The 14,928-nt window shown below is 41.2% G+C and overlaps 2 protein-coding genes across 3 annotated transcripts; one reads left to right on the forward strand and one right to left on the reverse strand.

Moving 5' to 3' along the window:
• Positions 1–489: 489 nt before the first annotated feature.
• Positions 490–9,099, forward strand: nfrkb (nuclear factor related to kappaB binding protein). 2 transcript variants are annotated; one of them, XM_076889132.1, is made up of 25 exons: positions 490–793; positions 904–1,105; positions 1,202–1,329; positions 1,420–1,591; positions 1,777–1,881; positions 2,045–2,118; positions 2,227–2,308; positions 2,731–2,926; positions 3,036–3,147; positions 3,234–3,360; positions 3,471–3,548; positions 3,641–3,717; positions 3,861–3,907; positions 4,057–4,117; positions 4,215–4,389; positions 4,490–4,596; positions 4,795–4,918; positions 5,424–5,503; positions 5,608–5,798; positions 5,924–6,191; positions 6,286–6,465; positions 6,800–7,528; positions 7,991–8,097; positions 8,268–8,403; positions 8,511–9,099. In XM_076889132.1, the coding sequence occupies exons 1-25, from the start codon at positions 668–670 to the stop codon at positions 8,646–8,648; spliced, it is 3,822 nt and encodes a 1,273-aa protein (XP_076745247.1). In that variant the 5' UTR covers positions 490–667; the 3' UTR covers positions 8,649–9,099. The 2 variants fall into 2 exon arrangements, with proteins under 2 accessions (XP_076745247.1, XP_076745246.1); XM_076889131.1 differs by having other exon boundaries at positions 493–793; positions 5,605–5,798.
• A 27-nt stretch (positions 9,100–9,126) lies between these two features.
• On the reverse strand, positions 9,127–14,854 carry tmem45b (transmembrane protein 45B). The gene is made up of 6 exons (XM_004564030.6): positions 14,697–14,854; positions 11,862–12,059; positions 11,576–11,782; positions 11,283–11,467; positions 10,236–10,378; positions 9,127–9,384 (listed from the first exon to the last, which is right to left on the reverse strand). The coding sequence occupies exons 2-6, from the start codon at positions 12,049–12,051 to the stop codon at positions 9,273–9,275; spliced, it is 837 nt and encodes a 278-aa protein (XP_004564087.1). The 5' UTR covers positions 12,052–12,059; positions 14,697–14,854; the 3' UTR covers positions 9,127–9,272.
• Between the last annotated feature and the right edge of the window lie 74 nt (positions 14,855–14,928).

Genomic DNA, 14,928 nt, shown 5'->3' on the forward strand with positions numbered 1-14,928 from the left:
AAATAAAATTTGAATTTGAATTTGAATGTACTTCTGCATGGGCTGGGCTGTTACATCCTAAGGTTTTAAAAACTGAGCTTAAATAAATGATTAGTGGTAATAAAAGCCGAGGGAGGTCAACAGTGATCACTGACTGTTTTAGGAGCTTTTTGAGATTAAATAGAAGAAAATACATAACATTAAACATGTTAACAACACAAAAGCCATATTAAACGCAGACTACTTTAGGCCCGGAAGTAGGATTCGTCACGACAGCACTTAACAATCGGATAGAAGAAGAAAACCGTGCGTCGGTAAAATAGTTCCCTCTTCAGTCAGGTAAGAGCTACCAACAGTTTTTAATCACTTGCATCTATATGAGCACAGTATTTTTCCATTTTATTCTATTAGCCAGCATACTGCACAGAGTACTATCATTGGTGGCTAACCTAAATCCCAGCTTAGTGAGTAGAGACCGTATATAGACGCGTCATATTGAGCTTCCTGCTAGCTTAGCTTAGCACCTTAGCGTAGTTTGTTATGAGGTGTTTCGTTGCTGTGGATGGTTTTGTTTGCTTGCGCTACAACACTACCCCAAAACTATTTAATGAACAACGTGAATAAGTGAAAAGACGTATTCCGAGGGTTTGTGATCATGTGAAATACTTGAAGGTGGGAACAGAGGAGAATGGACGCCCTTGCACACATGCTTTCGGACCCTCTTGATCCAAAAGAAGAGAACGATGAGCAAATCACCGAGGAGTGCATGCTGGGGAACTGCAGAGTGAGCCTTCCAGAGGACCTCCTGGAGGACGTGAGTTGTTTGGCATTTAGTTGCGAAATTATCCTCTTTTCTGCTGTTTCACGGTTCATATTTTGCTTCACATATCTTCATATGTTGCTGTTCACTTCTTTTTACGACAGCCTGAAATTTTCTTCTCTGTGCTGAGTGAAAGCACTTGGCGTGAAGTACTGACAGATTCCCAGCGGCAGCACCTTCGTCAGTTTCTGCCGCAGTTTCCTGAGAACAATAGTGTGGAGCAGGACAGTACCATCAGTGACCTATTCAATAATAAAAATTTTAACTTTGGGAACCCCCTTCATCTTGCACAAAAACTATTCAGAGGTGCTTACCACTTTACTTTACTGCTGAGAAGAGTGAATGATGCTGAATTGATTTTTGAAGCAGTTACTCATCACATCTCTTGTTATCCCAACCCAGATGGTTACTTCAATCCTGAGGTGGTCAAGTACAGACAACTGTGTGCCAAGTCCCAGAGGAAACGACAGGTGCACTGCCTTCAGCAGTATTACCACAGGCTGCTGAAGCAGATCCTCGTCTCCAGAAAGGTATTTGTGTTTTTTAAGTTTGTGGAAGATTGCGCACAGCCTCTTAGCTTCTGTCTGTGTCTGTGAGTTTTGATGTATTTCTTGTTGCAGGAGCTGCTGGACTTTGCAGTACAAAATGGTCTGGACTTTCCACATAAAAGAAGGTTACCAACCAAAACCCATGCAGAAATGCGGGAGGCAAGGGTGACAAGAAGATTGAGTCGCATAATGAAGGAGGTCAAAGCTGAGTGTGGGGACAGCAATGCTTCATCTGATGATGATGGTTTGTCTGGTCTTGGATGAGTGTTTCTAATGCTAATTACATTCTTTTGTAATCTATGAAGCACTTCATTGACAGCTAACATGAATATGAAAAATTGAGAGCAAACTTAAACATACAGATTGATTGATACATCAATTTGAATCATCACAAGACTGACCATACCAGTTCCTTTGGATGCCTTCCAGATATATCACCATGGACTCCGGCACCTCAGTCACCCTCTTCTCCAACACCCACGGTCTCAGTCAGAGTACTACCAAGCCTCTCCACTCAAGACATGAAGAGTACTGGTACGTGATTTGTCGTGTACCCTGAATAATGTTACTGTGTTGTTTAAGCACAGGAAGTGTGTGTTTTTTTTTTTTTTTGTTTTGTTTTGTTTTTTTGTTTGTTTGTTTTTGTTTTTTTATACATAATTTGTTATCATTGTTATTATTATGATTATCATAACAGAAAAAATAGAACTTGGTGAGCAGGATTTGAAAGTCATGCTGCAGAATCATCGTGAGAAGAGGAAGCGACAACCGGTAAGTTGCAAGAGACGGAGACAAAACGCATGATTCTCATAAGGTTTGTTCACTATATCTTTAATGACTTTTTTTTAATTTTATTTATTTATTTATTTTTATTCCTAGGACCATCCAGACTTGATAACCTCTGATATCCACCTTGGAGACATACTTTCAAGAGCAAACATGGGTCGTAAAGGGACTATGCGTGAGTAAATGTGTTTAAAATATCCACTTTTTAAATGTTTTAATGAAACATTAAAAAATTGATGACCGTTTTTGTTAGAAATCTACAAAGAGAACTCCAGAATTTAAAAAAAGCAACAAATAGGGGGTTAAAATTATATCGGAATAGAAGGCCTTAAATACTCATATACAGTCCACCTCAGCTTTCACAGCTTATGTCACAATGAAACACATGAGTTGTACCTCGAGCTTCAAGAAAGACTTATGTAATAGTGAACGTCTGGGGAGGTATACAAAAAAAGTAATGAAAACCTTTATGTCATCCATCTTTCTTAAAAGGGAGCGCATTGGTATGTGGAAACTTTGATACAGAATGTCAGTACTTTCAGATTACACTGTGACACTGATAATATTGTTTGTCTTTGTTTATTTCAATTGTCACAGCACTCTTCGATCTGTCTTTGCCTAAGAAGAAGATCAGAGATGAGAGAAGGAAGAAGAAAATGAGGACGATAAAAGTTGAATCTGAGGACACCTGTGACACTCTTGCACCTCCAGACACCCCATCAGCTCCACCAGCAAACATGATCAACTCCCTGCCAGATGCACCGTCTACCCCGCTAACCAACATTAAGGAGGAGTGAGTCTAGCAAATTGCTGGTGTCAAAATGTAACTGTATAGTCTGGCTAGATGATGGATCCTCTTCTTCTACTTATCAGTATTATTATTATTATTATTATTATTGCAGAGTTGTGGAGGAGTATCTAAGCAGTCCCGTTCCAGTTGAGGAAATAGTCGCCAGTTTTTTCAGTTTGCTGGAAAACATCTTGAGGACAGAAGGTCCTGCCAGTACTTCAGTGGTAAGCGCTAATTTCGGCCTGCATACATGTTTTAAATTTTGTAACATCCCTGTAGAGAATTTAACACCATTAATTTAATCCCTCAGTTGGAGGAGAAAGTTCAAATATGGCAGTCATCTCCAGCAAGTTCCATTAATGCATGGTTTTCTTCAGCCTCGTGCTGGTCTGACTTGGTTGTTCAAGCCCTGCAGTTTCTTGCAGGAGAGACTAAAGGTGAGTAGCAATGGTCACTCACACTAAAACAGTATTTTTTTTTTACCCCGTGTTGGAGTGGGAAGAAATATCCAAGTATTTACCTCTGCACTCTTCTGTTTGTAAATCAGATGGCATGATGGCACTTCCCAGTGGCTTTTCTCCATTTGTGGAATTTTCTGATGAATGTCAACAGTGGAGGTGGATCGGTAAGCACATTCAAACGCAGCAATACCTGGCCTGAAGTAGTGCTTGTTGTTGGTGGTCGTCAAAGGAGATTAACATTCACAATTTCTTTTAGGTCCCACTCAGGATACAGAGAAGGATTTGAGTGCACTGTGTCAGTTGTGGTTAGACTCCAAAGATTTCATTGTCAAGGTAAAAAAAAAAATATTACTACAAAAAATGCCGTGTGACTTGTACACTTGTGACATTGTACAGCTTGTACAATGCTGTACGTTAGTTGTGTTTTATCAGTTTTATCTCTGACAATATTTAAAAAGGCTTTTTATCTTCAACAGACAGAAAATGAAGAAACATTAGACATGACCTCTCCCACACCGAGACTGTAAGCTTCAGCAATTTATGATTTTTATTGCTAATTTCATGTTTTCTGCTTGTTTCTTGAATTATTGTGACATTAAAGTTATTCTTAAGAAGTGTAATACACGTATATGTAAGCTCCTAATTTTTTTTTTTTTCCCCCTCTTCACACAGTTCAACTGATTATGTCGTGCGTCCCAGCACTGGAGATGAGAGACAAGTGTTTCAAGTCCAGGTTTGCTTTTGTGCTGCAACGTTTAAAGTGATCTGCACATCTGGCCTGACATACCCTCTCTGAAGTCCACATACTTTTTTTTCTTTTTAATTATTAGGAGCAGCAACGGTACAACCAGCCACATAAGGCTTTCACGTTTAGGATGCATGGCTTTGAATCTGTGGTGGGTCCAGTTAAAGGAGTGTTCGATAAGGAGATGTCACTAAACAAAGCCAGGGAGCACACGCTGCTGCGCTCAGACCGACCACCATACGTCACCATTCTTTCTCTGGGTTAGAGCTTCTGTTTTACGTGGATTCCATTGATGTGGGGACTCACTGCTTTAGCAGCAAAGCCATTCGTATGACTTTTGCCTCTTTTCTTTTTTTCTAGTACGGGATGCAGCAGCCAGATTACCCAATGGGGAGGGAACGAGAGCAGAGATCTGTGAACTGCTGAAAGACTCACAGTTTCTTGCTCCAGATGTCACAAGTGCACAGGCATGAAAGAGTTTTCCCTTCTTTTTTTCCTCTTCATTAAGTTTTTTCTCTGTGTCCCTTATCATTTTTCATAATTACAGATGACTTCTTTGTTGTGTTTGATTATGAATTGACCACTTTTCAGAGACAGACACTGGCTTTAAGCTTTAGCCTTTTAGTGACATTTTCCGTGAGTAAGGAGCTTTGCTTTCCATTTAGGTGAATACAGTTGTCAGCGGGGCTCTGGATAGACTTCACTATGAGAAAGACCCCTGTGTCAAGTATGACATCGGCCGCAAACTGTGGATTTACCTGCACCGCAATCGCAGCCAGGAAGAGTTTGGTAAGCCACAAAGCTTATTTCAAAATATTTCTGGTTTATGGAGCTGCCTTAAAGAACAGTGTCTTGTTTTTACTCAACATCAGGATACAGTACTCTGCTCTGTATGAAGGACATTATCAGAAGACATTAGGAGCCTACTAAAATCTGACCGTTTCTTGTACAATATCTTACTTGTTTGGTTTGCTGGCTCTTGGCCCTGTCCACGTCTCCATGAGGTGTTACAGATTAACTCTAATTATCGCTTTTATTGCACTTGTTGTCCTCAACTCAACTAACATTAACTGGTTTATTTCCTGCTTGATTCTGCTCCTGTTGTGTGCGTGAGTCATGGCACATTTAACATTAGCATCAAGCAAAATGAACTACCTTTATCATCTCTTTCCATGTGAAGAAAAGACATTTCATTTGTAAAAGCCTCTTTAGCTCTGTTAGATACAGAAAATGACTTAATCACTGAGCAGTGGAGGGAAAAAAACTTATTCTTTGGTTTATTTGTCCTATCCAGAGAGGATCCACCAGGCTCAAGCTGCAGCTGCAAAAGCAAGAAAAGCTCTACAGCAAAAACCGAAACCAGCAGCTAAACCTGTAAGTCCACAGGAAAAAAAACAAACACCCAACAGCATTTACTGGGGGAAATAACCATTTACCAATTATTGTTTTGATTAATCTTTGTTTTTATGGTTTAGAAGTCTGGAAGCAAAGATGGAGGCAACAAAACTGGATTTTTGGAAGCAGGACAGGATATAGGTTCTAATCCCATGTCACCAATCCCGACGACACCCACTCCGAACACACCTGGAACCCCCAAATCACCCTTACCCTCCACAGTCACCACACCAACAAAAACCAGAGTCCCAGATACAATCAAAACCAGCCCAGGGTCAGTGTGCCATATTTTTTTTTTTTTTTTTCTTATTTATATTGTCTAGAACATACGTTTTGATTCATTTGTGCAATTTCAAATCAACTCTTGTCTGTTGCTTCTGCTCCCTCTTGTACGCCTAGTGTTCTTCTTGTGTCCCCTCCATCGTTGCCCCAGCTGGGAACTATTTTGCCCACAAGTCAGGCTTGTCCACCAGCTTCACAGCCAGTTACATCCCACGCAGCTCGTATAGTGAGTCACCTGACGGCAGGTTCTCTTCCACAAGTACGAGTCGTTCCTGCTCAGCCTGGCCTGGGGTCATCGGCAGGAAGTCAGCAAGCCACACTGGTACATCAGACCCCTCACCAGATCCGGATGCCAGTGTCAGTGTCTGCTAAAGGAATTTCACAGGTACCAAAAACAACTAGTAATTTTTAAAAGATGGATGGATGGTTGTTGGAAATGTACAATTAATTCTGTCTGTGTTTGTTGTGTATGTCAACAGGCTGTGGTGTCTGTGCCTTTAAGAAGTCAACCTGCTAGCAGTCCAGTCCAGGTTCCAACTACATTGTCTGTGTCAGCTGTAACTGTGGCCAAACCTCAATCTGGATCACCTGGTAGCCCAGCTACCAACCCTGCTTCTCCAGCTGTGCTGCAAGGAGTCACCAGCCCAAACATCAAACAGGTTGAGCATTTTCTTTTAACTGTATATATTTGGGTATCTACTATCTGAAGGGCCCTTTAATAAAGACGACTACAGTGCAACAGTGGTGCATAGTTATTAACCGTATAGTAGAGATGTTCCCTTAAATGTCAGATGCTTACAGATATACACATGAATAAACAAATTTGACTCCTTACAATCTCAGCGCAACAACTATAGTTGAAATGTAGTTTAACTGAGTAGTATACAGGAAGAGGATGGTGACAGGAAAAAAATCCTTGAAGGCCGTTTACCAATTAATGATCCCATGATTTATTATTTGTATAATTATCATTATAATAATTATTATTTGCAGGTGTCTATCACAGGACAACTGGGAGTAAAGTCTCCAGGAGCAGGAATTCCTATCACAGCTACAAACCTTCGCATCCAAGGCAAAGATGTCCTACGCCTCCCACCATCGTCCATAACCACAGATGCTAAAGGCCAAACAGTGCTGCGGATCACCCCAGACATGATGGCAACACTTGCCAAATCCCCAGTTACGACCGTCAAGCTCACTTCTGACTTTCTGGGCTCTGCCTCCACAGGCGGCAAGAGCATATCAGCCACTCTTCACGTGACACCACCCCATCCTTCACCTTCTTCGGTGTCCAGTGCTGCATCCTGTACTGGGGAAGTACAGACCACTAAAGCAGGACACGTTGCCTCGACCTTGTTAAAGGCTGCAGGAGACACGACCATTCGTTTGATGCCCACGTTGGCCGTCACTGTGGCCGACCAAAAATCTAGGACCTTCTCCACTGTGACTTCCCCAGACAAGACCGGCGCCACAATTCGGATAATGCCGGGCCTGGGTGTAATTCCACAGAAACCAGGTCAGACCATCACAATGACCACCACCACTGGCAGTAAACCTCTCACAGCAAGTACATGTGCTAACGTAGTGACCATGCCTGCCAGTGTTGTGGCCGGTGCTAAAGGGATCACAGTGGCTTCTGGAGCTTCGGGGTCACCTCTGACGCTAGGAACAGCTACAGCTACTGTGCGACAGGTCCCTACTACAGTTGTCACCACACAAACGGTTAGAGAAATATTCAGTGTTATTCATCACTATAACACACTGTTGAATCCAACAATGTTATCTAATGCATGTCTTAAGAAGGGTTTAAGTGTGAGAGTTAACCAAACAGCTTACAGTTACTGAAAAGATTATCCCAACTATGTGTAACTATCTGTTAAAACTAGAGATAGTTAATGTTTTAACGGGTTGGTAATTTATTGATTTACATGGTTTCCTCAAATGAAAACCAGGAACTGATAAGCAAGGAATGCATCCACCTGTTCCTCGCTTTCTCCAAACATACAGTCAGCTTGCATTCAGCAAGTCATTTCACTGCAGACTTTTGTTTTTCTTTAGTGATCTATAATAGGATATTCTCAATAATGGGAATTTTGAATTTTACCTTATTTAAATGATTGCTTTAAGTGTACTGTAAAACCATCAATAACAGGCCCAAACCATTCTGTTCTTTGAACACTGTAGGGGAAGTTACCCGCACGGATCACAGTCCCCCTGTCTGTCCTCAATCAGCCACTGAAGAGCAAGAGTGTTGTAACGACACCCATTGTGAAAGGAAGCCTGAACACAAAGTAAGCCTGCACAGATTTAGACTTTTCGCTTTCATTTTATTGTGAAGGTTAATGCTCTAAGATATAATTTTATTTCAGCAATTTGTGTGTTTTCTTGACATTATAACAGTAGAAGTGCACATTTTTGCAGTTGATCTATATTTATACATTTCTCTCTCCTGTGTGAGCAGTATTAGCAGCCTGGGCAGAAACATCATTCTCACCACCATGCCTGCTGGCACGAAGCTGATTGCAGGAAACAAACCTGTCAGTTTTGTCACAGCGCAACAGTTCCAACAGCTTCAGCAGCAAGGACAGGCCACACAGGTTTTTGTAGATGCTTTTCATTTTTAGCACATATAGTGATTTCATTTTATAGTTTCTGTTCAGATCAAACAAATACAGAGAATTATCTACCATCTTATACTCTTCAGGTTCGGATCCAGACAGTTCCAGCGCAGCAGGTTCAGCACATGGCTGCAGGCTCCCCAAAATCTGTTTCAACAGTCGTAGTCACAACAGCACCTTCACCAAAATGTACGCCTGATACTCCACCGGCTCCACAACAGTGATCTCATCCTGTCAGCCTACAATGACTCATAGATCAAGGATGCTATATATGTACCAGGATTGTTTGTTTTTGTCCAATATTTATCAGAGTTTTAGTTCAGTTTGCAAGTTAAAAAACATAAAAGCCAGAAACCTAATTCTTCCCTGAAAACCCTGCTGCCTTTCTTTTCTTTTTCTCCAAGTATTACATGAAAATTCTGGTCATTTATTAACAAAATGTTACCTCCTGAATTTGTTTCTCCACATTGTTATAAACAAAATATATCATAAGAAAATTCAGCCTGTTTATAATCTTTCCGTAGAAATTCCAGGTGCAAGTTTGTGGGAAAACTGAAAAGTCTACATGGTCTCTTGATAACCTCAAACAACAACTTGTCCGATTGTATTAAAGTACTAATTCAGTTTAATATAAGCAAGTTGTGATTTGTTAATAAAATATTTCAATATGTTGCATTTTTTGTAAAAGCAGGCGATACACAATATGAATTGTCCTTTTTAATATTTACAAACATGATAATAGTTAATTCACATGGATTTCAATCTTATTTTCTTTAGACATTTTTTTTTAAAATAGATAAAATAGATCAAGATTTGAAAAATGAAATCAAAGAGCCATAAACATGCCTTCATTCTTCATCTGACTCTTGAAGCAAAGCTTTTTGAGAGGTCAATTCAGAGGATGTGTTACGCATTCCGATCTCTATGTCTCGTCCCCTTGCCGAGAATTGCACCACAGTCCTGTTGGAACAAACACAAGTGTACATGAAGATTATACAACTAACACTGTTATTGTTGCCTCCTGAAAGCTAATGAATTGTTAATGATAATTATTACCGAAGGACATTAAAATCTAATCAAAAGTTCCAAATGGAGATGAGGTTTAAACGGTATCAGTGCCTCTTAAGCCTAAACCTTTTTCTACCAACAATCGCAAGAGGGTCCATAGATGCAAGACATCACAGCAGTCAGTGTAAAATGTTACCCACCAATAACAGATAAAGAAGACAAGTAATGCAGATTAATACAGGTTACAAGTTACTTGTATTTATCCATCTCCTTAAGGGTTAACTACTAAAATAAGCTGCCACTAGCTGTTGGGTATTTATGAGAAATGTTGAATGTAAACAAAAACATGTTGCCTATATACACATCACCTCAAAAAGCAGGTTTGGATGTCAGAATTCAAAAAAGGTGGCTTTCACCAAGCTTACAAAATGTTCAGGAAGTGATTTATCATGAAGTTTACTTGTCCTTGAAACCGTCCCTGAAAACCTTTGCTTCAGCTATTCTGAAATGTCAAGTGAATAGTGATATCCCATTGAGGCACATTATGCTCTAATGAAAAGCCATTTCAGAGCAAAATATGCAGGCTAAACCCTGATCAAGTTGCATTTTACAGGGAATAATAACCCGAGTACATGTATCATAAATGCAGGTGCACATGTTGTTCTGCCATGTTGTGACAAGATTTTAATTGTACCTGTTTTGCTGAATCCCACTTGTTCTGTTTTCTAACCAAGTCTGTTCAAACTCTGTTATTACACTGATCTGGTTGTAAAATGTGTGCATGTAAAGGATGAGATACTTACAACCAAACTACAACTGCAGTGGAAGTGACTAAAAGCAGGGCCACAGCTAAATGCCAGCAGAAGCACATTGTGACGAACATGACGTTGGCGTGCTCGGTCAAGATCCATTCCACTCCACTTGGTGGGTAAAGTACGAATCCAATCTGAAATGACAAATGTGTGATGAAGAAGCCAACTACCTATTATCATTATAAGCAAATGAATAAAAAAATGTAAGTTGACAAAAAGTTTGCACAAAGAGCAAGATCTAAGGACAGTCCACACAGATGGCACCGAACTGGCCCTGATGTGTGCAGAAATTAATGAAATCTACTGCTTGTCTAGAAAATGTGATTAAACTATACAAGTAAATATTTTAAAAAGTGGTGTTGGTCCTCTAAGTGGTCTTTGTTTTAGTATTCAAGTGCCACGGCGATGCAGTGTTTAGCACAACGAGAAGGTTCCTGGTTTAATCCTCCTGGGGCATTTCTGTGTATAGCAGGCGATCGTGGCTCAAGAGTTGGCAGTTCGCCTTGTAATCGGAAGGTTGCTGGTTCGAGCCCCGGCTTGGACAGTCTCGGTCGTTGTGTCCTTGGGCAAGACACTTTACCCGTTGCCTACTGGTGGTGGTCAGAGGGCCCGGTGGCGCCAGTGTTCGGCAGCCTCGCCTCTGTCAGTGCGCCCCAGGGTGGCTGTGGCTACAATGTAGCTTGCCATCACCAGTGTGTGAATGTGTGTGTGAATGGGTGGATGACTGAATATGTAAAGCGCTTTGGGGTCCCTAGGGACTGGTAAAGCACTATATAAATACAGGCCATTTACCATTCAGGCCATATATAGTTTGCTTGGTCTCCCTGCAGTCCAAAGACGTGCTTGTTAGGTTATTTGGTGATTGTAATTTGCCTGTCAGTGTTTGTGGTTGACTGTCTCTATGTGATGGACTGGCAGCCTGTATAGGGTGTATCCTGTCTCTCATCCTGTGTCAGATGGCTGAACTGGACGGGTGGATAGATGTTGCTGGGTGTATAAACGAGGTGTTCTGCATCAGGATCTCATTTGGCTAATCACCTGGTAGAACCACGAACCCTGTAGGATGAACATGCATGACCCGAACAGCTCTAAAATAATGTTGTCTCTTATGAACATCTCCAGCATGATGCTGGCTGAGCCTCCAAACACCGCCACCAGGAGCAAGGTGTGGATGTGGGCGTCCAGAAGAGGTCGACTGTGCACATGGTAGTAAAACAGAAACCCTGCGTGAAATAGAGTCAAACACAAAATGTAGCTCAAATACACGTTAGCCACCAGGAATTATGGTGAAAAATATTGTGCAACTAAAACCTGGCTTTCTTACAGCTTACCTTCAACAAAAAGAGCTAACGAGAGACCAAAGCGGCCCACTCCTCTTGGCACCAGTTGGAATTTTGTACTTAAAATCAGAGCTATTCCAGAAATCCCAAAGAACAGATACATTGTGCTGTGCTGCCAGTTCATCAACTTAATCCACCCGCCGTCGTTGTAGAGATGAGCATGTGGCCCGTCCACCACAAACTGCTCAACCATAATACCTGTGACAGGACAGCATCAGCGAAATTAGAACAGGTGGACGCACACAACTGATGAATATATATTTACAGGAAAACTGACCAATAAAAGCAGCAAATATCTGGAACCCTCCTTCAATGTAGTCCAGTCTTTTAAAGATTGGCGGCAAAGTCTGTCGTCCTTTAGGCTGGTTTGTCCTCCAGTAGTGTTGGAGAACATATTTCACTGTTAGCCAGAAGCCATAGAGCAGGAAAAAAGAGCCAGGAATAGCGTGTCCTCCAAAGTTGGCCATTATCAGGCCTGAAAAAAGAAGAAATGCGCCTTAGTCATGTCATACATTGCTATACAAGTGTATTTGCCCCCTTCTTGGCTCAAGAGTTGGGAGTTCGCCTTGTAATCGGAAGGTTGCCCGTTCGAGCCCCGGCTCGGATAGTCTCGGTCGTTGTGTCCTTGGGCAAGACACTTCACTCGTTGCCTACTGGTGGTGGTCAGAGTGCCCGGTGGCGCCTCGCCTCTGTCAGTGCGCCCCAGGGTGGCTGTGGCTACAATGTAGCTTGCCATCACCAGTGTGTGAATGGGTGGATGACTGAACGTGTAAAGCGCTTTGGGGTCCTTAGGGACTAGTAAAGCGCTATACAAATACAGACCATTTACCATTCTTGATTTATTCATTTATTTATTTTTGCATATTCATCACACATGTTTCATATCAAACTAATTCTAATAGTAGACAAAGACACAATTCAGGTTTTACATGATGATTTAATTTATTAAGGGGGAAAAATAAGTTTACTTACCTGGACCTGTGTAAAAAGTAAATGCCCCTTAAACTTGATAACCGGTTGGATCAAAGTTAGGAGCAATTTGTTTTTGGATCACGGTCACTGAGTCTTTCACGTCACTGTGAGGAATTTTGGTCCACTCTTCTTTGCAGAATTGTTTTATTTCAGACACATTTGGGTGGGTTTCAAACACAAACAGTGCATCCCAAAGCATCTCAATCTGATTTAAGCCCAGATTTTGACTAGGCCACTGCAAAACCTTCATTCTGTTTTTTACTTTGGAGCCATAGACAGGTGGACTCGTGTTTCAGATCATTGTCATGCTTAAGTACACTTAAGCTTCAGGGCCTGACCTTCTGGTAGAGAACCGAATTCATGGTTACATCAAGTCTTCCAGGTCTTGAAGCAGCAAATCAGCCCCAGACCGTCGCAATACCACCACCACGTTTTTTTTTCTGTTCTTTTTAGGAATGCTGTGTTGATTTTACGCCAGATGTGAAGGGACTCAAACGTTCCAAAAAGTCAGTCCACACAGTAATTTCCCAAAAGCCTTGGAGATCATAAAGATGTTTCTTGGCAAATTTGAGACAAGCCTTTGTGTTCGTTTTGCTCAGCAGTGGATTTTTCCCCTCCTAAGGATGTCTCTTTCTTATTGCCGAATCATGAACTCTGACCTTAACTGAGGCAGGTGAGGCCTGCAGTTCTTTCCATGTTGTTCTTGCTCTTTTTGTGACCTCCTGGATGACTCATGAATGCACTCTTGGAGTAATTTTGGTAACACTGCTGGGAAGGTTAACCACTGTTTCAAGTTTACTCTATTTGTATATAATGGCTTTGACTGTGGTTCACTGGAATCCCAAAGCCTCAGAAATGACTTTCCAGACTGATGGATATCAATGACTCAGCTGTCTCTTTAGATTGCGTTGTTGTTTTTTGAGATCTTTTAACCTGCTTCACTTTGTCAGATAGGATCTACTTGAGCGGTTTCTTGATCTAACATGTCTCACAGGCCTGGGTGTGGCTAAAGAAATTGAAGTTAATAAATGTTGTAATTAAGACAATTCAGGATTTCACAAGGGGAGCAATTCCTCACACACACAGGGCCAGGTTGGGCTGCTTAGTTCCCCCCTTTCAATGAATGAAATCATCATTTTGTATTCACTCCAGTTATCTTTGACTAATATTAAAATTAGTTTGATGATCTAAAAAAATAAGTGTGACAAATATCCAATATATTAATACACCAGGATGAATGCAAATATAGTATATACTAAATGCAGCGTTGAAAGTTCAAAGGTATTAGCTTTGAGGTTAAAGTGCAGGCTCTTAGTTCCGCTTTATTGAGATGATAAGAACCTGGCATTTAAGGGAACGAAATCCAAATAGATAGCAACGTTCACAAAGGGCTTTTTCAAAGCAGCTGGCATTACATAAAAACAAATACAGTGCTGGAAACTGCTGTCAATAGGGGGAAAGCAGCGATTAATTTATAACATATCCTGTCTGATTAGGGCGGAGCCTGCTGAGCGTGTTCTTTGGTCCGGATGACATTTGTTTTGCAAAACTGAAATTCAAATGAAAGAGGGTTTTTTGACAGAAAACGTGCTGCCTTTCAAATCAGAAAAAACAAACAGTACTAAAAGTTTAACAAGTAATACTTTAACGACTAACTGAAGTCACTAAGAAAATGGGAAAGCGCAATTATATTGTTTTAACTTAAATTCTGCCGCTGACTCATTAAAGTGAAATCTAAAATCAGACGCAGTGAACATGTAACACGGGCTTTTTTCCACTGCTCAAAAGGAAGTCGGTGGTTTATAACAGACCTTAAAACTTCTTCCCCCTGCTTTTAATGTTAGTATTGGAGACACGGGTGTGTTTAAAATCCGCGTGTTCGGTTAGTCAGACAAGTTTTTCCTGATCAGCCCTGCCTGGCGTGATGTTACTGAACACTTTTCACACATTGTCCAACATTTCCAACACTGTCGACGTGTATGGAGGCAGATAGCTGATTTCACCGTCTCAGAGCTAAGTCCAAATAATGTTTCGACACAATAAATACGCGTTTATCTAAAGTCCAGTTAGCCTGTGGCACATCAGCATCTGTACCGAGGTAAATCTTCAACTGAGTACATGCTTGATAAAATCAACATACCTTAATCTCTGCGGCTAATCCCCAAATGCAACAAATTAATGTCGGCAAACCGCCTTGAATGACAGCTCCCTGCTGTTTGGAGACCTGTGCACACCTGCTCCCTGCACCTCTAACCTGCACTGACGGATCACACATAGCCCCACCCCTAGTTTGCATAAGTTTCAGTGACCAAGTGACATCTCCCTGAGAAACGGGCAGAAAAACAGAGGCTGTTTAAAGACGGTGAGCTTTA

This window comes from Maylandia zebra, linkage group LG10, assembly GCF_041146795.1.
Source record: "Maylandia zebra isolate NMK-2024a linkage group LG10, Mzebra_GT3a, whole genome shotgun sequence".
In the NCBI taxonomy this organism is placed as follows: Eukaryota; Metazoa; Chordata; class Actinopteri; order Cichliformes; family Cichlidae; genus Maylandia; species Maylandia zebra.